This window comes from Pseudophryne corroboree, chromosome 6, assembly GCF_028390025.1.
Source record: "Pseudophryne corroboree isolate aPseCor3 chromosome 6, aPseCor3.hap2, whole genome shotgun sequence".
Classification (NCBI taxonomy): Eukaryota; Metazoa; Chordata; class Amphibia; order Anura; family Myobatrachidae; genus Pseudophryne; species Pseudophryne corroboree.
This window is the reverse complement of record NC_086449.1, coordinates 644,318,506-644,342,877: the sequence shown is the minus strand read 5'-3', so window position 1 is coordinate 644,342,877 and position 24,372 is coordinate 644,318,506. Positions and strand designations below refer to the sequence as shown.

Here is a 24,372-nt window from a genome sequence, read left to right as displayed (position 1 = left end):
TATCCTGCACCCATGTACTAATATGTGTCAGCTGAGCGGCATAGTAGTACATCTGAAAGTTTGGCAAAGCCAGACCTCCGTCGCAGCGCAGCCTGGTGAGCGTGTTCAGCTGTATTCTAGGACGTTTATTAGCCCATATTAAAGAGGACAGGACACTATTCAGTTTTCTAAAGAAGGATGGGTGAATAAATACAGGGGATTGAAGGACCACATATAGAATCTTAGGTAGCAATATCATTTTCACGAGGCTGACCCTGCCAGATACAGTCAATGGAAGCTTACACCAAGTCTTAGTTTTACGAGCAGCCTGTTGCATGATTGGATCAAGGTTCAAAGGTGTAAAGTCAGAGGGGTCATTGGTTACCTGAATCCCAAGATATTTAAATTTCGCCGTCCAACATAGCGGCAAGGAGACTTTAGGAGCAGCAGGGGGGGGGGGGGGGCAAACACAGGCATAATGAAGGATTTAGACCAGTTAATATGAAGGCCTGAAAATACACCGAACTCCTCAATCAATTGCAACAACGTGGGCATAGACCTGGTGTAATCCTGCAAAAACAGCAGCATGTCGTCAGCGTAGAGGGCAATCCTGTCCTCTCGAGGGCCGGTATGAATGCCCACTATACCCGGATGAGACCTTATTAGACAGGCTAAAGGCTCGATGGCCAGGGCAAACAGGGTTGGGGACAGAGGGCATCCCTGTCTGGTCCCGCGATACAGGCGGAACGAGGGAGATACATAGCCATTCACTGAGATCCTGGCGGTCGGGTTCTGATAAAGTAGTTTAACCCATCTTATAAAATTTGGTCCGAATCCCATACTTGTCATGACTTCCCATAGATAGGACCACTCAATACTGTCAAATGCCTTAGCGGCATCCAGTGAGACCACTACCGAATCGGAGGGAGAGTCATGCGGGACTTGTAAAATGGTATATAATCTACGTAGGTTTACAGAAGTGGACATCCCTGGCATAAAGCCAGTTTGGTCGGAGTGGATAATGGAGGTAATTACTGTGTTAAGTCGAACAGCTAAAATTTTTGCCAGGATCTTAGCGTCAGTAGGAATCAATGATATCGGTCCATAGGATTCTGGGGATTTAGGGTCCTTTCCGGGCTTCGGGATCACTATAATAACCGCCTCCGCCATAGAGCGGGGAAGTTGATCATTCACAAATATATCAGAATATAGGGCGTGAAACCGAGGACCAAAGAAATCAATGTGGGTCTTGTATACCTCTGAGGGGATGCCGTCATAACCCGGTGCCCTGCCGCTGGGAGACAAGCCAATAGCCGTCGTTACCTCTTCCAGAGTCAAGGGTGCCTCCAACACCTCAGAGGCCTCCGAGGAGAGTGTGGGTAGGGGAATATTTCTTAAGTAAGCGGAGATGTCTGATGCCGAGTCTACCAGCTGTGAACTGTAGACCTCAGCATAGTAAGAGCGGAATAGCTGCGCAATTTCCGGTGTGGTGTTCACGAGGGAGCCATCGCTACCGGTCATCTGTGCAATAGTAGATCCCGGGCGGTCACTGTGCACCAGGCGAGCCAGCAGGCCACCTGGCCTATCGCCCTGCATATAAATATTAGTAGCCTGAAATAAAAGCGAGCGCGAGTTTTTATTAGACAGATGAGCCACCCACGCCGACTGAGCCGCCAGCCAGCGTACCTTCAGCGCAGGGGTGCCATCCACCAAGTATCTAGATTCCAAATCTCTGGCGTCACTCTCAAGGGCTCTCTCTCTTTCCCTGCAGGACGTTTTAAGGGCAGATATGCGTCTAATATACGTACCCCTTAGGAAGGCCTTAAACGAATCCCAGACCACCGTTCCCGGGGCCGAGCCCACATTGTCATTAAAATAGCCCTCCCACTGAGTCACCTGGTCAGAGCAGTCACCCATTTGTAATAGCCAGGAAGGATGAAGTTTCCAATATGATTGACCCCTCTGACTCACCATAGCGAGAGTCAACACCATAGGGGAGTGATCAGAAATACCCCGGGCCTCGTATCGGACGTAAACCACCCTGGGGAGAAGGACGGGGGACAGCAGGGTCAGGTCGATTCTGGAGAACGAACCATGCGTGCCAGAAAAGCATGAATACTGGCTAGTAGTAGGGTGCCTAGCCCTCCACACATCCACCCACTGCAAATTATTTAGAAAATCAGCAAATTTAGTAGGACTGGAGCGCACCACAGCAGCCAGCGGAGGGCGCCATCTATCTAAAGCTAAGTTAATAACATTGTTAAAGTCACCCAAGCAAACTACCGGGGTGTCTGGAGAGGAGGCTATGAATGAAGCGGCCTGCTGTAGCACATCGTATGAGAAGGGGGGGGGGGGGATATAAACCGCCAGTATGTAGTAGGGTTGGGAACTTAGTCTGCAGTCAAGGAACACAAAGCGACCGTAATGGTCAGTCTTGACCGACACTAACTCAAATTGGACCGATTTCCTTATCAGGATTGACACACCTCTGGAGGAAGAGGAGTGAGAAGCGTGATAGGCCCAGCCCACCCAGGGTCTTCTAAGTGACAGTAACCTATTCCCTTCCAAGTGAGTCTCGCAGGCCATATTTCCGAAGTGTAGTTAAAACTAAGGAACGTTTTATCTTATTGTTTAAACCTCGAACATTCCATGTCAGGATTTTCAAATTAGCCATAGACCTGGTAATATGCTATGTAATAACCTAGAGGAACAACCCAGGGAATATTCCTGGAAATTTCTAGTACGGGCAAGAACAGTGCTATATTACTCAATCCCTGAAACATAAACAACAGTATCCAATGCATCGAACATAACAAACTATAGAAAAAAAAAACTTGCAGAGGGAATAGCAACCAGCTGTTCGTTGACCTCTCCCTCCCTCCCTCCCTCCCCGTATACCACCCCTAACTCCGGCATACTTAGATCCCAAACAATCGAACCCAACTCTCAAAAGCTAATTTCAGGCAAAGCCCTCAACCAAAACAAGCGAGCAAGGGTAATAACAGTCCTGAGCCACCAACTACAAGGGGGGGCTCCCTGGACAATGGGTAAAGGCCTCCGGTGATCCCACCCAAAGGTTAGGTTGTGCAGGGCCTCAGTCCGGGGCTAGCTGGCGCGCTCCTGGTGCATATCTGTCCAGCCATTGGGCCGCCTCTCTGGGGGAATTGAAGAATTTGGTTTCCCCGTCCGCTACTACCCGGAGCCGGGAGGGAAATAGCATAGAGTATGAGAGGTTCAGGTAGAGTATGAGAGGTTCAGGTCTCTGAGGCGTCTCTTAATTGGCATAAACTGGGCTCGATCCTTCTGGACGTCCGCAGCAAAATCAGGAAAAGCAGACACAGTAACTCCATTCCTGACAAGGGGGCCTTTTGTGCGTCCCAACCGGAGGACCGAGTCCCGATCCCTATAATGCAGAAATTTGGCGATGAAGGTGCGCGGTGGGGCGCCAGGAGGTATAGGACGAGATGGTATCCGATGTGCACGCTCCACCGTAAACTGTGCCGTGAAGGATTCAGCGCCGTACAGTTCCTTAAGCCACGACTCTAGGAAGACCTCAGGTTGGGATCCTTCCTCCCTCTCCGGCAGACCCACAAAACGCACGTTATTTCTACGCAGCCTACCCTCCATGTCTAGTAACTTGGATTGAAGGGATGTTACTTGTTGGGTTACCGTGGAAATGGATTGTTTCATAGGACCGCACATATCCTCCAGATTCGAGACACGGGTTTCTGCCTCTCCCACTCTCTCTCGTATGCGCTGGACATCCTGCCGAAGCAGCGAGAGGTCACACTGTACTTTCTCCATCTTATCTGAAAGACGCTGCTCCGACCCCACTATTGCCTCCAGCACTTGTTGAAGGGATGGAGCTGTGGGTGTGTTAGGGGAATCAGCAGCTGTAGCAGATGGGGAGTAGGAGTGGGACGGAGAGGCCCCCTGTGCTGCAGCCTGCGAGGCCCGCATGTTAGGAGGATTAGGTTGTCTGGCAAATTTCTCCAGCTTCGCCGCCGCCGTGCGCTGGCCGTCGCGAACCATGGCGGGCAATAGGTAGTAATAAACACTCCGGTATATTCTTAGGTCAGAAATATAGAAGGAGACAGCAGTAATACATTTTTAGGGTGGTAGCAAGTAGAGATATATCCACAGCTGGTCGTCTGAGTGGTAGGCAGATATAAAAGAAGGTATTGGCTGCGTCTCAGAGTATAGGGGACATCAGGAGCGATGCAGTCTTTCAGTATGTAAAATGAGATAGCAGATGCAGGCAGTGTATACAGTAATCCCAGGAGGTAAAAGTCACTCACCAGCTGCAGACCAGGCAGCCTTTAAATGAGAATAATAATATCCCCTCTATGTCCTGGAGCAGCAGTCCAAAACAATGGGGCCGTCCATGCAGCTGTTCACAAAATGGCCGCCAGATACAATGCCCACCTATCCCTTCCAGGAGCTGCTGGGTGTGCTCCGGTGCTCGGGGCCACAGATTGCAGCCCACAATCAAGAGGGGGATCAGCCGCCGTCCTCACAGCTCTCCGCGGCGTCCAGCGAAGACAGCGGGCCGCCTACAAGGCTCCGGGCACGGCGCGGCCGGGAGACACCAAAATTTAGGCCGGGGATCTGGAGAGGATATAGGCCGCGGGTCCGGAAGTGTGCAGCTGGTGCTCGGGGCCACAGATTGCAGCCCACATTCGAGAGGGGAACCAGCCGCCGTCCTCACAGCTCTCCGCGGTGTCCAGCGGTGACAGCGGGCCGCCTCCAAGGCTCCGGGCACGGCGCGGCCGGGGGTCGCCAAAATTTAGGCCGGGGATCCGGAGAAGATATAGGCCGCGGGTCCGGAAGTGTGCCACCGCAGCCGTACAGACCTCAGGGGGAGCGGGGAAGTCGCCCGCCGGTGCCCTGCAGCGCAGGGAAGGGAAACAGGGTGGTTTAGCACACCAGAGGGTATCAGGATGTTAGATAAGGATATTATATCCAGGGAGCTCCCGGGATCTGCTTCCTACTCCTGTGCTGCCGTGGCCACGCCCCGAACGAATACATTTTTAGTCTCCTTGATTTCCAGGACAGCCAGCAGAACTGCAAAACTGTGGCCTGTAAAACTAAGCAAATTGATTAACATGGCATACTAGTTCAGCGTTATACTGCGCCATGCACTCTCCTAGGCCGGAGTCCACCATATAGCTCCACTGCTTCTATAGGGCTTGTGTGGTTCGGTATGAAATACCGGTGGTCGGTTCTCCGGCAATCCCGACATTGGAGGGGGTAATCCCCCCCCCCTCCCGGTCTTAAACCATAAATCAAGCCATGATACTTACCTTCGGGATGTTGGCTGTTGGTATTATTATTATCCTTTATTTATATGGCGCCACAAGGCATCTGCAGCGCCCAATTACAGAGTACATACAGATGTAGCCATACTCATCTTTGCTGCATACTGCAAAACGGCTTTCTGCGTGGCGTGCCGGGATGGGACTATTTGCAGCTGGCGATCGCTCCTATAATTCTCCGAGATCCGAACCCCCCCGAACTTCACCCATTTTACATGGTTCTGAGGCAGCCTCGGATCTTCCCGCCTTGCTCGGTTAACCGGAACGCGCCCGAACGCCATCATCCCGCTGTCGGATTCTCGTGAGTTTCGTATTCTATATAAAGAGCCGCGCGTCGTCGCCATTTTCACTCGTGCATTGGAGACTAAACGGAGAGCACGTGGCTGCGTTCTCTCCCTGAAAAGCTCCGTAATCTGTGCTCAGTGTGCTGCAAATATCTGTGCTCAGTGTGCTGAAAATATCTACGTTCTCTGCCTGAAAACGCTCCATATCTGTGCTCAGTGTGCTGCAAATATCTGTGCTCAGTGTGCTTTATTGTGGGGACTGGGGACCACCAGTATATAATTATACTTATAGTAGTACAGTACAGTAGGCAATTGCTGTATCTTGCAGCTCTGTGTCACTGCAAGTATCCATTCCATATCTGTGCAGCATTTTTGTGAGCAGTATATATAGTATTACAGTGCAGCATTTTGGTGACCCAACAGTATAGTTGTGTACAGTAGGCCATTGCTGTATCTTGCAGCTCTGTGTCACTGCAAGTATCCATTCCATATCTGTGCAGCATTTTTGTGAGCAGTATATATAGTATTACAGTGCAGCATTTTGGTGACCCAACAGTATATAGTTGTGTACAGTAGGCCATTGCTGTATCTTGCAGCTCTGTGTCACTGCAAGTATCCATTCCATATCTGTGCTGCATTTTTGTGAGCAGTATATATAGTATTACAGTGCAGCATTTTGGTGACCCAACAGTATATAGTTGTGTACAGTAGGCCATTGCTGTATCTTGCAGCTCTGTGTCACTGCAAGTATCCATTCCATATCTGTGCTGCATTATTGTGAGCAGTATATATAGTAGGACAGTGCAGCATTTTGGTGACCAGCAGTAAACATATATAGTACAGTACAGTAGGCCATTGCTCTATCTTGCAGCTCTGTGTCACTTCTAGTATCCTGATCAGTGCTCAATATCTGCTGCATTGTTGTGACCAGTATGTATACTGTACTGTGTAACTTGTGTTATACACCTGGTGATTATACATCCTGTAATCTGTACTGAGCGATGTGTGAGATACACCTGGGGATTATACACCCTATATACTGTACTGTGTGATGTGTGAGATACACCTGGGGATTATACACCCTATATTATTATTATCCTTTATTTATATGGCGCCACAAGGGTTCTGCAGCGCCCAATTACAGAGTACATAAATAATCAAACAGGAAAACAGCAACTTACAGGGTAAATACACATAGTTACATCAGCAGATGACACTGGAATAAGTATCAGGTGGCAGAAGACTGCTGGATGTGGCACAGTTGAAGATTATTAAAGTAAGACAAAGGATAGGCACATGAGGGAAGAGGGCCCTGCTCGTGAGAGCTTACAATCTAAAGGGGAGGGGTAGACAGACATGGGTGACACAGATGGGGTACATAGAGAACGTGGAACAGAGGGTTAGGATGAGATTTGGTTGGGTTTGGTGAAGAAGTGGACCCCCAGAAGGCACAAGTCAATACTTAACATTGCAACATTTTACTGGGCTATGGCAGGAGAAAATTAAAAATAGGGTAAAAAAAAAAAAAAAAGAATCGATAACTTCTACCACTTTCAAAAAGGTCAAAGGAAGCTGAAATAATGGACAACTACCTCATGGAAGCCAGATACAGTATACCAAACAGTACTTAGCAGAGTTAGGAATGAGTGCTTATGAAATACAGTAACATTTTGTCATAATATTTCAGAAACTGCATGTCTGGTCTCTTGCACTCTTTTGCTCTAATACACCACCTGCTTTAGGATTTACATTCAAAAACATTATGTCTCCATAATCCCAAAAACGTCAGTCTTCTTGGAAAGTGGTTTATTCCTTTGTAAGGGAAAGATAACAAACAACGGTTCTCAAACAACGATTGTGGATTCGCAGGAATATCTGAGCATTTCTGTAATCAGAAAGCAGCGACTTTCTACAAATGTTTACAAATAATTCCAGTGATTTTGTCATTTTCTTCCAGTGATTTGGACCAATAATACCATTCATTAGAACGAATAATTCCAGTGATTTTGTCATTTTCTTCCAGTGATTTGGACCAATAATACCATTGATTAGAACGAATAATTCCTGTGAGATAGAGGTGTTTGTGTCACTTAGCTTAGCCATCCAGTGACCACAGTGCACCTCTTTTTCTCTTTTCTTTGCATCATGTGCTGTTTGGGGCCAATTTTTTTAAGTGCCATCCTGTCTGACACTGCAGTGCCACTCCTAGATGGGCCAGGTGTTTGTGCCGCCCTCTTGGGTCGCTTAGCTTAGTCATCCAGCGACCTCGTGCACATTTTAGGACTAAAAATAGTATTGTGAGGTGTGAGGTGTTCAGAATAGACTGGAAATGAGTGGAAATTATTGTTATTGAGGTTAATAATACTATAGGATCAAAATTACCCCCAAATTCTATGATTTAAGCTGTTTTTGAGGGGTTTTTGAAAAAAAACACCCGAATCCAAAACACACCCGAATCCGACAAAAAAATTTCAGGGAGGTTTTGCCAAAACACGTCCGAATCCAAAACACTGCCACGGAACCGAATCCAAAACACGAAAAATTTCCGGTGCACATCTCTAAAATTCCTAATGGAAATAAAGGAGTTAATGGAGCGATTGCTGGCTGTCAATAGTCAAAGCCCAGCGCGCCATGCAGAAAGCAGTCTTGCAGCATCGCATCAAAGATGAGTATGGCTATATCTAACCAATCAAAACAGGAAAATAGTGACTTATAGTTGAAGACAACACAGGACAAGTACAGGGTAACTAAACATAGCTACATCAGCAGATGACACGGACATAAGTATCAGGGTGGCAGAAACCCGCAGGATTTGGTGCTGTTGAAGATGGTTTAAATAAGCAAAGGATAAGCACATGAGGGTTGAGGACCCTGCTCTTGAGAGCTTACATTCTAAAGGGGAGGGGCAGACAGACAGACGGGTGACACAGATGGAGTAGACAGGGAGCGTGGAACATAGTGTTAGGATGAGATTAGGCTGGGTTTGGTAAAGAAGTGTTCTAGCACTGGTCTCCTGAGTATTGTCGAGATTCCGGGATCGGTCACATGACTGCTAGCATCCCTTGTGAAACATGGGACCTATAAGAGATTCTGTGTATTTTAACATTTGTTCACCTCTTGAAGATTCATAAAACTTTTCTCGGTGACTGTGCCTATTCTCTGTGTAAATCTGTTGCATGCAATCACAAAGATAGGTAGCCATGCTGAACGTTTACCACCTGTGCACAATTTAATTTTTTTTGTCTATCACTGTGCAAATCTCTTCTGTATTCCAGTTTTGTGAAGTACACCAGTTTTACTGGAGCGGTCATACTTACGTAATTCAGAAAGGTTGCCACACGATTGCCAGTCCCTAACCGCTTGAATACATCAGGTTCCTTGCTCTATAAAATTAAATGAAAATGAACTGCAGACCTGAAGGGGTCACAGATACCAAGGTACTTACATAGTTAAGATATGTTGCAAGCCTATTTCCATCCGTTTTGAGATTGGGGTCAAAGGGACGCTGCAATAGATAATAACTTTAACCCAAATTAAGTACTATAATAAAAATGAATAACAATTTGTTATTGAATAATGAACAATTTGTTATTGAGTAAGAAACACAAAATACAATTGTACTTTGCATAAAAAGTCCAGCCAAATACAAAATTTAAAAAATAAAAGTCATGCCACGGTGAAGGCAGTTCACATCAAATTTGTGAGATTACACCTCTTAAACAAGTTATACAAGGGCAAAAATGCACAGAATAAAACATAGGAGCCTAGCCAAGTTTATGGGCCTTTTTGAGTTACTAGAGTTGATATTTATTTACATAAAAGTGCTGATCTTAAGCTTTACTGATGTCTGTAGCGTTAGCCTGAGACAACGGCCAATCTAGAACCACAATAAGCCAGGAAAGGTTACTGCTAACATTCGTAATGTGGATGTGAAAATTTCAGAATTTATTTTGCAATCCCACTAATTGGCTGAATTTATTAAAGCAATTCCAATGCCTCCCTTTAAGTCATTTACAAGCTGTATAGTCAGCTGCCACCACCCTGGTTGTCTCCAGCGCTCGGTAGGAGTGATCATATTTCTAGCTTAAAATTCAATGCTAGGAGATGCTACATATTGATTGGAATAGCTAATTTAGCTACAGTAATCCTACTGGACTGAAGGGCTTGTATTACATGATACTGGTGTCTGAATCATATCACAGATTATTGTGGCTGTATATTTTGGATTTACTTTTTAAAGAAAAAATGTATATATGGTGATTATTAATATATGATTTAATGGTCTGCATATGTTTAAAAGTATTACAGTAATTAGTTGCTAATCTGCATTTAGTTACACTTCCTATCCTCCTCTTACATAATATGAAGGGTGAATTTTTTGTTTTTGACAAAAGAGGCTCATGTGATTGTCACTGAGCCAGTTTTCCAGCTGGACCAATATTCACAATAATGGAGCCTATAGGTGAACTTCTAACTAGTGCCTTAATGGGGCTCAGTAATTATCCCTTAAACTGACCATACACCTAAAGATTAACTGTCAGATCTGGTTGGTTAGAATGAAAATCAGGTAATGTATGGGAGCAAATGACAATTGAGCATTTGTTTCCAAACACTGGCAAACAGACAAAAATTGTCAAACTGGTTAAATCCATTTGATTTAACCAATTTGTCTGAACTACTGTTTTTGTCGTTTAATTGGTCAACTGTCATTTTCTCCCATATATTACCAGATCTTCGTTCCAACCAGCTAGATCGGACAATAAATCTTTAGGTGTATAGCAAGCTTTAGTTATATCATTATCGAGTACACATTATTGAATGTTGGCTCAGATGCCAAAATGGTGGCCCTAATGGTCATGTCAGCTTTAAAGAACACCTAACCACAACTGAAAACCAACAGATGCAAGCAAGCGGCCATTGCTCAGCCTATTAAAGCAGTACAAGCCCAGCATCCGGCATGTTTACAGCAGCGTAAACTGTTTTGCATATGAACAGAGGAGAGCACTAAGCACTTGTGGTATGTAACAAAGGGGTGTATCCTGTTAGCCACAGTAATTGGATGCACAAAAAAACAGGCTTTTATTGTGATTTATGACCGAAGGTCATTATTGGGCTACCCAATTATAGCCCTTTTCCTTGTGTGACCAATTCCCAGTTTACGCAGAAAACACACAGGATCCGCGGAAAGCCACAAACGTATTTCTTTCTACGCCAGTGATCACGTAAAAATGATTACTAAACAAAATCCAAGAAAAAAGTGCCAGAATCCGGGCTTATACTGTAGGTAGTCCGGGTGAGTCAATGAGTCGCTGTAAATTACCGTGGCTAATTGGATACCGCCCAAAAGCTTCAACTGTAGCTCTTTAAGCATGTTTGGCTCGTTTTTATTATCTATGATCAGACCAATTTTCAGGATTTGGTTATGTACCCGTTCCAAACAAGGAATACATTATTTTATACAGTATAAGTTTATATGATCTTAACTGTGACAAGGCTTAATTTAGTAATATAGTGGAATAATAATTATTTTATTTCACGGATATCCGATAGATGCTAAATAACTATATACATATAACTATGTATAATTGGGAAATACAACTTTTTGATTGTTTTTCCATGATACTAGGTCTCAAGGTACTATTACTTGAAAATGTGCACATATGGTTTTCCCCATTTGGAGATTTAACTAAACACCACACAATGAAGTTGTGCAAACTGCACTTTATTTTGAAAATAATCAATTGTAACTAAGAAAAATATATTTAATAAGAGAAAAATACTAAAGCCAGACAATTTTATCAGCAAAGCACAACTGCAACGTGCCTCACCCGCCACCAATCACAATATTTGCACAGAGATTGACAAGGACATAATAGCAGTGCAAGAAGAGTAATCTCAGAAATGATTGTACATAATAGTTATATATTTTTGTGGGGTTACTGAAAAAAAAATGCATATAAATTTTGCAGCTTGCAATATATTTTAATCTTAGCACCACTGTCAACATATGCAAATCTACAAGTTCATACACAAGCAATAGAAGGTCTACTTTTGTGTAGCTTTAAACAAACAAGAAAACCTCCCAAATTTGACCTGTACTGAACATTTTTGGAAGGATTTTATAGACAATTAAAACAAAACTAACATGAACACATTTTTATACACCAATCTGAATGTCTTTCAAATTAATTTGTACTTAAAATGTAAATATTTTTTTAAATTGACAAAGGAAATGAGTCCAGAAGGTCAAAATCTAACTTTTACTTATTCACAATAAAATATCTATTAGGAATTTAAACAGTAAAATATTTAAAACACGGTTGTAAAGAAGTGTGTGTTGAAGAATGAACGTTATAATAAATAAATAGAACCGTGCCTCCCAATTGTGTCTTATCGTTCTCGTGCTGATTTCCTTGAAAATAGCATGTTATAAGTACAGTATACCCAACTTTTTGAGACCTATTACTTTGTTAACTCCCAATATCCATTTTGCATTAATAAGGATATTATCTGGTATGTCCCCAAATCAAAATCTTTCAGTTAGCAAAACAAATGCTATCCACAATATAATTAACTACTACAAATTCATTTTGAGTGCAGGTCAATCATAAACCGCTTAATATTCACACAATGATCTCCCAATGCCTAGTGATCCTATAACATATGTAGTTTTCAGTTAGACTGCTGCACTCCAGCCAGACACACAGCAACACTACGGCCATTGAGAATTGAGGGAGCAAGATACTAGAGGTGAGACACTCACGGGCAAACAGAGGACACATAAGAGACTGCTGCTATGGCACGAGTTGTAGGGGCTGTGGTGACACAAGGGGGAGCTGGCTGGAGTAACACAGGAGGGAGCTGGCTGGAGTGACTCATGGGGTGCTGGCTAAAGTGACATATGAGGGTGGTAGCAGGAGTGACACATGGAGTAACTGGCTGGAGTAACACAGAAGGGTACTAGGAGGAGTGACACATGGGAGAGCTGGCTAGAGTAACACAGAAGGGTACTAGGAGGAGTGACACATGGGAGAGCTGGCTGGAGTAACACAGAAGGGTGCTAGGAGGAGTGACACATGGGAGAGCTGGCTGGAGTAACACAGAAGGGTGCTAGGAGTGACACATGGGAGAGCTGGCTAGAGAAACACAGAAGGGTGCTAGGAGGAGTGACACATGGGAGAGCTGGCTAGAGAAACACAGAAGGGTGCTAGGAGGAGTGACACATGGGAGAGCTGGCTGGAGTAACACAGAAGGGTGCTTGGAGGAGTGACACATGGGAGAGCTGGCTGGAGTAACACAGAAGGGTGCTAGGAGGAGTGACACATGGGAGAGCTGGCTAGAGTAACACAGAAGGGTGCTAGGAGTGACACATGGGAGAGGTGGCTGGAGTAACACAGAAGGGTGCTAGGAGTGACACATGGGAGAGCTGGCTGGAGTAACACAGAAGGGTACTAGGAGGAGTGACACATGGGAGAGCTGGCTGGAGTAACACAGAAGGGTGCTAGGAGGAGTGACACATGGGAGAGCTGGCTGGAGTAACACAGAAGGGTACTAGGAGGAGTGACACATGGGAGAGCTGGCTGGAGTAACACAGAAGGGTGCTAGGAGTGACACATGGGAGAGCTGGCTACAGTAACACAGAAGGGTACTAGGAGGAGTGACACATGGGAGAGCTGGCTGGAGTAACACAGAAGGGTGCTAGGAGGAGTGACACATGGGAGAGCTGGCTAGAGTAACACAGAAGGGTGCTAGGAGTGACACATGGGAGAGCTGGCTAGAGTAACACAGAAGGGTACTAGGAGGAGTGACACATGGGAGAGCTGGCTGGAGTAACACAGAAGGGTGCTAGGAGGAGTGACACATGGGAGAGCTGGCTAGAGTAACACAGAAGGGTGCTAGGAGTGACACATGGGAGAGCTGGCTAGAGTAACACAGAAGGGTACTAGGAGGAGTGACACATGGGAGAGCTGGCCGGAGTAACACAGAAGGGTGCTAGGAGGAGTGACACATGGGAGAGCTGGCTGGAGTAACACAGAAGGGTGCTAGGAGTGACACATGGGAGAGCTGGCTGGAGTAACACAGAAGGGTGCTAGGAGGAGTGACACATGGGACAGCTGGCTGGAGTAACACAGAAGGGTACTAGGAGGAGTGACACATGGGAGAGCTGGCTGGAGTAACACAGAAGGGTGCTAGGAGTGACACATGGGAGAGCTGGCTAGAGTAACACAGAAGGGTACTAGGAGGAGTGACACATGGGAGAGCTGGCTGGAGTAACACAGAAGGGTGCTAGGAGGAGTGACACATGGGAGAGCTGGCTGGAGTAACACAGAAGGGTGCTAGGAGTGACACATGGGAGAGCTGGCTACAGTAACACAGAAGGGTACTAGGAGGAGTGACACATGGGAGAGCTGGCTGGAGTAACTCAGAAGGGTGCTAGGAGGAGTGACACATGGGAGAGCTGGCTAGAGTAACACAGAAGGGTACGAGAAGGAGTGACACATGGGAGAGCTGGCTGGAGTAACACAGAAGGGTGCTAGGAGGAGTGACACATGGGAGAGCTGGCTGGAGTAACACAGAAGGGTGCTAGGAGGAGTGACACATGGGAGAGCTGGCTGGAGTAACACAGAAGGGTGCTAGGAGTGACACATGGGAGAGCTGGCTGGAGTAACACAGAAGAGTGCTAGGAGTGACACATGGGAGAGCTGGCTGGAGTAACACAGAAGGGTGCTAGGAGTGACACATGGGAGAGCTGGCTGGAGTAACACAGAAGGGTGCTAGGAGGAGTGACACATGGGAGAGCTGGCTGGAGTAACACAGAAGAGTGCTAGGAGGAGTGACACATGGGAGAGCTGGCTGGAGTAACACAGAAGGGTGCTAGGAGTGACACATGGGAGAGCTGGCTGGAGTAACACAGAAGGGTGCTAGGAGGAGTGACACATGGGAGAGCTGGCTAGAGAAACACAGAAGGGTGCTAGGAGGAGTGACACATGGGAGAGCTGGCTAGAGTAACACAGAAGGGTACTAGGAGGAGTGACACATGGGAGAGCTGGCTAGAGTAACACAGAAGGGTACTAGGAGGAGTGACACATGGGAGAGCTGGCTAGAGAAACACAGCAGGGTGCTAGGAGGAGTGACACATGGGAGAGCTGGCTGGAGTGACACAGCAGTGTGCTGGGAGGAGTGACACATGGGAGAGCTGTCTGGAATGACGCAGCAGGGTGCTGGCTGGAATGACACATAGGGGAACTGAAATGTATTATGTGAATCTGGCTTTTTCAATTATTTTATGTGGAAGCGGCCTTTTCAATGTATTTTATACCAGGGGCGTGGTCTAGCAGGGACAAGGGCGCACCCCTTTTTTGCACGCGTACCTTTGGCTTGATGATGGCTCTTTGATGTACCTAACTGTATTTTTTGGCTCTTTGTCTCTGACTGGTTGGCCACTCTTGAGTTAGACTGATTAACATTGTTGGTTTGGCAATTTATTCTAGTCGTAACCTTTTTCTTAAAGTATATACAGTAATTGCACTTTTTATACATATGTCAGTCCCACCATAAAAATATTCTATATAATAAAAGGCTAGCGCTGCTCCTCACCTCTATGCGGGGAATTCAAGTGTTTTGCATGCCGGCGATGGTGTCCACTAGAGCAATTCAAGTGTTGCTCCTTTCAGACATGCACAGCTGCCGGTGCTGACATTACGGTTATGTTGTTCCGTCATTTTGACAGACTAGTAACTAGTATGAATATGTTCAAGATGTTATGAGGTGCTAAAACTTTAATGTAATACATTGCCAAGAGTTCAACAATATATATTGAGGGTCCTCCTTTATTAATGAATTTCCAATAAAAAAAAAAAAATTCTACTGGGAACAGTCAGGATATACTTTTATTTGGTATCTGCAATAGGAATACCTAATTATAAAGATATTATGATGTTTATCTAATATTTTAATCAAATTTCCGTAACATACTATCGCTACTTTCTAACTCCTAAGGTCACATTTTAATACTTGATATATACTGTATATACAAGGTAAAAAAAGGCAAGTAACTTTGGGGGTAATTCAGACCTGACCTTAGATATGCGTTTTTTCGCACATCTATGATCAAATTCTTTGACATGTGGGGGGATGCCCATCACAGGACAACTGCGCCCTGCTTGCCGGATCTTGCCCCCGCCTGCAGACATGCGAAAGCATCGTACGGTGGCGATGCTTTCGTATGTTTCAAGTAGCCGTCTATCTACACAGCTTAGTTGCGAAGGCAGACGGCTACCCGCCATGTTAAGGGTCGCAGCGGCTGCATGTGATGTCACGCAGCCGCTGCGACCTGCCCCAGCAACGGTCTGGACACGCCTCCATTGTCCGGATCGCGCCCCTTAAACGGAGCATCAACGCCCACAAAATGCGTTGTCAACGCTCTGTTCCCGCCCCCTCCAGAGAACGCAGTTTAAGACCTTGCACACGCGAGTACCGGCGTATGCGCATAGCGATTTTTGTACAACAGCGACAGGGTCTGAATTAGGCCCTTTGTGTCTGGAACAAACCATGGCCCTCATTCCGAGTTGTTCGCTAGCTACTTTTAGCAGAAATGCAAACACAAAGCCGCCGCCCTCTGGGAGTGTATTTTAGCATAGCAGAATTGCTAACGAAAGATTAGCAATTGCTAACGAAAGATTAGCAATTCTGCTATTATTAGCAGAATTGCTAACGAAAGCAATTTCCTTGCAGTTTCTGAGTAGCTCCAGACCTACTCCTAGATTGCGATCACCTCAGTCTGTTTAGTTCCTGGTTTGACGTCACAAACACGCCCAGCGTCCGACCAGCCACTCCTCCGTTTCTCCAGACAGTCCTGCGTTTTTACCTGGCACGCCTGCGTTTTTTAGCACACTCCCTGAAAACGGCAAGTTTCCGCCCAGAAACACCCACTTCCTGTCAATCAGCAGAGCGATTGAAAAGCTTTGTTCGCCTGTGAGTAAAATAGCATAGTTTTGTGTAAATTTGCTTAGCGCGTGCGCCCTGAGATGCATACGCATGCGCAGAACTGCCGGATTTTAGCCTATTACAATTCTGCTAAAATTAGCAGCGAGCGAACAACTCGGAATGAGGGCCCATGTTGCAATACATGGGGACAAATACATTTAGATTTTTCTGTGCAGGATAAACACTGGCTACTTTTGCATGTAGCCCACAAATGTAAGACAGTTATTTTTACACTGCAATTTAGAATTCAGTTTAAGCACACTCCACCCAAATCTAACTATCTGCACGTTACATCTGCCCCACTTGCAGTGCACATGGTTTTGCCCAGTTGCCCACTCTTTTGCTTTGCTTACATACATGAATCAGGCCCAATATCTGAATGGATTCTGAGTTGGAAGCAGATGCGCCTGTTTCTTTTGCGGCGGCTGCTTCTGCGTCTAAAGTTAATGTTGTGTCCGGTTTAATCTAAACAGAGACACCCACTTGCAGCGCCTTGAGCCAGTGCTCTTCTGTCGTAACTTGCTCAAAACCCTATGGCAGGTGGTTTCTCTGTCTCAGTATGGCATCCTGTGTGTGCGGCTATACATCTCTGGACACAGATGATTTCAGCAACATGCCTGTGTTACCACCTAGGAACACCCACTAACACCCACTGTCTCTGCGTCCATTTCTGTACTGCGTCTGAGCGGTAACAATCAGGACGTATGTGTAGTGCACTCAGACTAACAACATGTGGCACAGACACTGCTCCCTACTCTGAATCAGGACCGTAATCGCTCAGCAATATCAGGCCTCTAAACAAATTTGTACACAAGAAAATAAGACACAATTGAGATGTACAGTTCAATTCATTTTTTAACTCAATTTTCATTCTTCACACATTGTGAATATTTTTCTGCTTAATATTACTAATAAACATCTCAGAGATAATGAAAGTTCTATTTTAACCACCTAGTGACACTGATTTCCTAATTCCTTTTCCCTCAATTGCTGTTCTTTCTGTGTCTATGCTAGCACCCCCTCCATTGTATTAAATGTATAAATAAAATATTACAGTATATACCGTACATGTGTAATAACCAATGCAACAGGTATTCTTCTAAACTCTATGGTCAATGTACTGTATTTGTAAGTTATCTTAACATTTTTGTAGAAGTGTACTAAATATGGAAAATGTACAGAATAAAACAACATATGCTGCCAAAGCTTGTTACAAGCAAATCCTGTAGGTTACTGATACTGGGAAAGGAGAAGAAACTCACCAGAAGGTGGCAGTGTTGAGTTGCAGCCAGCATTTGTGTGCAAGACAGAAAGAACATACTCACACTATAGCATCAGTTAGATCTCACCAGGCTTATCTGATAACATGTCACTACAGCAAATCTGGTGGAAAGCTATTGGCAACTGATACCCTACAAGGGTGAATCATGTGAACCAGCATTGTGCCAATGTTTTTACTGGAAACATCATTGATACTGTATGCTTTTATTTACAACAGTAACTGGAACATTAAAATGTACAGAGAGAGTTAGTAAAGAGACTTTTGTTATAAACAAAGAAATGCAAACAGGAAGCCTCGTCCAGTAAAAAGTAAACATGCAATATAAAAATATGCTGTGTATGTGTGTATCCAACATGTCAAACAACTGCATACTCATTACTGGATTCAGAGTCGCAAACTAAGCATCTGTATCTGTGATTTACTGCACTATTTATTTATTAACAGTTTCTTTTATAGCGCAGCAAATTCCGTTGCACTTTACAATTGGACACAATGATAAAACAAAACTGGGTAATAAAGAAACAGTCAGAGGTAGGAAGGCCCTGCTCGCAAGCTTACAATCTATAGGGAAATAGGCATTGATACACAAGTAAAGGCACTATTCTATTGCATATCTGTCCACCGGATTGCAAAGGTTCTAGGTGGGCTGCATGATATTACATCACAGCAATGACGAAATATGGTCAGAAAGAAGGGAAAAACTATGTATGCACCACAGGCACAGACACACATCTCTGCGGGCTCTTCAGATAAGCACAGAGCTTGGTCGGGTCTCTACCAGCAGCTAAATGGGAGAAACTACTGTAGGTGGTAACGTTGCATTAGTACATGGATAAGTGTGGTGTGGACATGGAGATGCCATTGCAGGATACACAGAGGTAAGTGGACACAAAGAACTGGCAGATATCAGACAGACCTTTTGTAGGGCTGGTGCCAATGAGTACCTTTAATGATGATGAATGCGCTCACAAGTGATGTATAGGCCTGTGCAACCATATAGATACAGCCAACTCTGATTTTAAGCAGTAATTCACATCTATATTCAAGCACACAATGCAGCCGCTTTGCTTGCAACTCTGAACCAGTCACTCAAGGTGAAAAAGATAATAATAATAATAATAATAATAATCATGCGTTGTATATATTGTAGAATTTACTTACTCTGGAAAAATCAAAGTGTGGTTCATACTGACCTCCCATGCCATAGTTTGCTACCTGGAACACAGGACATTTACAGCATGACAATTTGTTATTACTGTACTGTATGGTGAGGAGGAATACAATCGTGACACAAATTTGCACTGAACAGCACAATGACATCACTCACATTGGTGTAACGCTCCGGTTGCACAATCTAAGACTAAAAATACATTCTTCATATACAATAAACAGAGCAGGGAAGAAGGTGGTCTACTCATTCTGCTGTGTAGTGTGGTTTGGGGTAGGACTGGGAACAACTACTGTACGGACAGATTACATCCGAGAATGGTGCAACGTTTCTTGGCCAAACTCAGAAAAAGGAGAATATTCTACATATTATTTTGCTCATCTCTATTGCAGGGTAGTTATATAAACAGGATGCAGTCAATGTACCGGCCGTCGGGATCCCAGTGTTCAGGAGACAGATGCTGGAATCCTGACAGCCGGCATTTTACCAAACAGCATGAACTCCGACACCCGCCTGATATTCACACTTGGTTGGCGGGTCCACGCCACCAACCAAGTGGGAGAAGAACCTGTGGCGAGCAAAGTGAGTGCTGCGACCCCGCGAGTGGACTCGCTGCCGGGATTCCGCTAGATGGGATGCTACTGTCTGTGCAGTGACTGCTGACATCCCGCTTGCCGGGATATCATATGTATCCCTAATAAACACCCATGTAACATCACAGTGCTACATTGTATAATTATCACTGTTCAAACAAAGCACGCTTATTGTCCTACACATAAAGGGGCAGATGTATTAAGCCTGGAGAAGGCATAAAGAAGTGATAAGTGTAAGGTGATAACGCACCAGCCAGTCAGCTCCTAGCTGCCACATTTACATATTGGAGCCGATTGGCTGGTGCGTTATCACCATGTACTTATCACCGCTTTATCTCTTCTTTATGCCTTCTCCAGGCTTAATACATCTGCCCCAAAGTGCCTTGTGACTGATCTCACAGAAAAACCTGACCCAATCTCATTGAAGGGTCCTAAGTGTGCAAACATATTTAGACATACAGGAAATATGAAACTCACACAAGCACATGAAGAGGGGGGCATTTAACGGAGGGTGGGAAACTTTAAAAACCCTGTGATGCAAGCTTTTTCCCACAGCTGCGTGGATTTGCTATTCAATTAGAGAACTACAGACATCGCTGCAGCTTTTTTTTATGCACCTCCAGAGCGAGCCTGACTTTCCCTAAAATAGTTATTTTTAGGAAAAATCACAGGGCCTTGCTCCGGCACCCTTGTGGCACCCCTTCCCTCACAGAGGACTAATCAAGCAATTGGAAGTTTCCAGTTAGCTTAGTCTTTAATTACTCACCTTCCGAAGCAGTGTCTTCTCCTCCAGTGTCGGAAGCCCAGACTCCTGCAGCAGCGGTGAGTGTAGTAATGTGTGAGTGTTTGTAAGTATATCTGAGTGTGTGTGTGACTGCCCCCAGCTGGAAGAACTACACCTCCCAGTAGCCCCAAGCATCCCAGCAGCCCCCTCCCCAGTGAACTGGGTGCCGCAGAGTCCTTTTTTTTTTTTATTGACACGCCACAGGGTTTTCAGAGCTGAAAACTCTGTGACCATTTTATTAGATTGGTTACCACGGGTATCGGGAGTGCGCATATGCGCAGTAACACATAAGTGGGCAAAAGATCTGCAGGGTTTTCCTGGGCTAAAAACCTTGTTAACAATTGGATTCCCCACATGGAGAACAAACTAGCTCCATACAGATAGGGCACTGGACACAATTAAAACCAGGACCTCAGTGCTGCATGTGCAGGATTAACATGGCCAATGGAGAATGTCAGGCTGAGTGACAGGGAATTATTGATGCTCCCATTACAGAGTGTATAATGTAGTATGATGGTATTTAGCAACTCCAGATGATTTACATTAGATATAGTTTACCTGCAACAGCTCAGCGGTGGCAGCTGTCAGCCCCGTAATGTACTGCATACGCTTATTCACACGAGCAACAACCGGGTCATCATATTCTTCCAACCATGCACTACATACAATCAAGCAAAACACATCATTTAGTCAGCAGAAAATAAACACAACCAAGAAGAGGTTTAATGCTTTAAAAATTAATAAGTATTCAGCTATGAATTAGGATAATGCAACACAACATTTGTGAAATAGACATTCCAGTACATACAGTGCATCCGGAAAGTATTCACAGCGCTTCACTTTTTCCACATTTTGTTATGTAACAGCCTTATTCCAAAATGGAATAAATTCGTTTTTTCCCCTCAAAATTCTACACACAATACCCCATGATGATGTGGTTTTGAGATTTTTGCAAATTTATTAAAAATAAAAAACTAAGAAAGCACATGTACATAATTATTAATAAGCCTTTGCTCAATACTTTGTTGATGCACCTTTGGCAGCAATTACAGCCTCAAGTATTTTTGATTATTATGCAACAAGCTTGGCACACCTATCTTTGGGCAGTTTCGCCCATTCTTCTGCAGCACCCCTCAAGCTCCATTAGGTTGGATGGGAGGCGTCGGTGCACAGCCATTTTCAGATCTCTCCAGAGATGTTCAATCGGATTCAAGTCTGGGCTCTGGCTGGGCCACTCAAGGGCATTCACAGAGTCGTCCTGAAGCCACTCCTTTGATATCTTGGCTGTGTGCTTAGGGTAGTTGTCCTGCTGAAAGATGAATCGTCGCCCCAGTCTTAGGTCAAGAGCGCTCTGGAGCAGGTTTTAATCCAGGATATCTCTGTACATTGCTGCATTCATCTTTACCTCTATCCTGACTAGTCTCCCAGTTTCTGCCGCTGAAAAACATCCCCACATAATGACAATGCCAGCACCATGCTTCATTGTAGGAATGGTATTGGCCTGGTGATGGACGGTGCCTGGTTTCCTCCAAACATGACGCCTGGCATTCACGCCAAAGAGTTCAATCTTTGTTTCATCAGACCAGAGAATTTGTTTCTCATGGTCTGAGAGTCCTTCAGGTGCATTTTGGCAAATTCCAGGAGGGCTTGCCATGTGCTTTTTACTAAGGAGTGGCTTCAGTCTAGCCACTCTACCATACAGGCCTGATTGGTGAATTGCTGCAGAGATGGTTGTCCTTCTGGAAGGTTCTCCTCTCTCCACAGAGGAATGCTGTAGCTCTGAGTGACCATCGGGTTCTTGGTCACCTCCCTGACTAGGGCCTTCTCCTCTGCTCGCTCAGTTTAGAGGGCCGGCCAGCTCTAGGAAGAATCCTGGTGGTTCCGAACTTTTTCCATTTACGGATGATGGAGGCCACAGTGCTCATTGGGACCTTCAAAGCAGCAGATATTTTTCTGTACCCTTCTCCAGATTTGTGCCTCGAGACAATCCTGTCTCGGAGGGCTACAGACAATTCCTTTGACTTCATGCTTGGTTTGTGCTCAGACATGCACTGTCAAGTGTGGGACCATATATAGACAGTGTGTGCCTTTCCAAATCATGTCCAATCAACTGAATTTACCACAGGTAGACTCCAATTAAGCTGTAGGAACATCTCAAGGATGATCAGTGGAAACAGGATGCACCTGAGCTCAATTTTGAGCTTCATGCCAAAGGCTGTGAATACTTATGTACATGTGATTTCTTAGTTTTTTTCTTTTTAATAAATTTGCAAAAATCTAAAAAAAAACTTTTTTCACGTTGTCATTATGGAGTAGTGTGTGTAGAATTTGGAGAGAAAAAATTAAATATAATATATTTTGGAATAAGGCTGTAATATAACAAAATGTGGAGAAAAGTGAAGCCCTGTGAATACTTTCCGGATGCACTGTACATAGTAATTTATTGCCTCACTTACCCCCAATAACTATTCCAACTTATAAAGCCTTTGTGAGCCAATATTTTTTATTTGGAATTCTGCATTATTGTGCTCAGCTCACAAAGCCAGGGTGACTGACAGAGCTGGCACAGCCGATTAGGCTTATCGCCTACCTTTAATGCCTGACATGGAGGAAAATACCAGCACTGGATTGGAAAGAGAATGAATGTTCCATTTATGAGTAATCTTTATAACACATACAGGCACATAGCTCAGCCTGATGCTACGTAGGTCCTCTCTCAGGCTGGCCTCCACTATAGGACACTTCTGGAGACAGCACAGCACAAAGTCTATTAAATACGCTCTTCCAAAGTGAATAAGGGCATGGCACAAGGTTCTATAGGGCATATTTATTCATTATTGGTTCTTAGTACCGATAATTATATTTTTATTTTTATCATGGCAATAAGAAATGAAGGATTGCTAAGATTTAACAGTAAACAGATGCTAGGACAGAGGCTCCAATAGAAACCTGTCCCTGTAATGCTATAGAAGGAAACGGATTGACAATGCGATCACTTTACTTCTGGGTTTGGGGCCCAGCTGAGCTACTGAAGACAGCCTTAGCTACCGGAACCAAGCTCCAGAATGGTAGCGGTTTTGGCAATCGAAAATGGTATACCGCAGCTGTTATCTCAGACACCTTCTGTGGTCCCCCTGGCATACATGCATTTTTATTCAAATAGCCTTCAAAAAATAACTTCATAGCATAAATGGCCTCCTGCAAACACCTTCATGACCCACATAATGTACATCATATCTTACCTTTTAGATACCCTGTAATTGGCTACTGTCAGAACACCAGTTTTAGGGTCACGTACTGTTGCTCTTGCTAACTGTAGAGAAGAAAACATGTACATCAGTAAGTTCAAGAGAACCTCTCACTTTGTAGTACTACAGTACAGGCCTTTATTGAAACAGGTCTTATGTACTATATGTTGGTCACTGGGATGCTCAATGTAATGCATGTCAATCACTGGGATGCTTAATGTACTATATAATGGTCTTCGGAATGCTCAATGTACTGTATAATGGATTCTGGGATGTTCAGCAGTAGCCTCCCTGAATCCTCTGGAACCTAGCACACAGCAGCATATGCTGGGCTGGGGAGAGAGACTGCTGCCGCTGAGCAGCAGCAGTCTCCTCTCTCTCCCTGCCTGCCTGATGTGCTAATGATCTGGCCAATGCCAGCAGTACATGCTCTTATTGCCCCTTGCAGCATCTTCTAATTATTCTGTGCAGTAGCATAACAAGCAAAAACACATACCTTTATTAAATGTAAAACTAGAATATTAATATATGTCAAGAAGAAAAAGTCAGCATTTTTCTTTCATTTTTTTTTACATAGGAAGCGCAAAGTATTCCTAGTACAGCAAGTTATGGTTCATAGAGAGAATTTAATACCAGTACTATTTTTATGGAAAAATAGGTTCAGGAACTACAGGTCTGGGGTGAAGCTGCTAAAAAAAAAAAAAGTAATAGATAGATCGATCGATACATACAT

The 24,372-nt window shown here is 44.6% G+C and overlaps 1 protein-coding gene across 3 annotated transcripts in view; it reads right to left on the bottom strand.

Moving 5' to 3' along the window:
• P4HA2 (prolyl 4-hydroxylase subunit alpha 2) overlaps nucleotides 1-24,372 on the bottom strand; it is a 263,726-nt gene that overhangs the window by 41,628 nt on the left and 197,726 nt on the right. For 2 of the 3 annotated variants that reach the window (XM_063928183.1, XM_063928182.1), the window contains exons 9-12: nucleotides 23,634-23,704; nucleotides 20,950-21,049; nucleotides 19,008-19,061; nucleotides 8,896-8,961 (exon numbers count right to left, since the gene is read on the bottom strand). In XM_063928183.1, the coding sequence (XP_063784253.1) occupies nucleotides 8,896-8,961; nucleotides 19,008-19,061; nucleotides 20,950-21,049; nucleotides 23,634-23,704 (291 nt within the window). Of the gene's footprint in view, nucleotides 1-8,895; nucleotides 8,962-9,023; nucleotides 9,084-19,007; nucleotides 19,062-20,949; nucleotides 21,050-23,633; nucleotides 23,705-24,372 lie in introns of all 3 variants that reach the window. The other variant, XM_063928184.1, reaches the window with a different exon arrangement.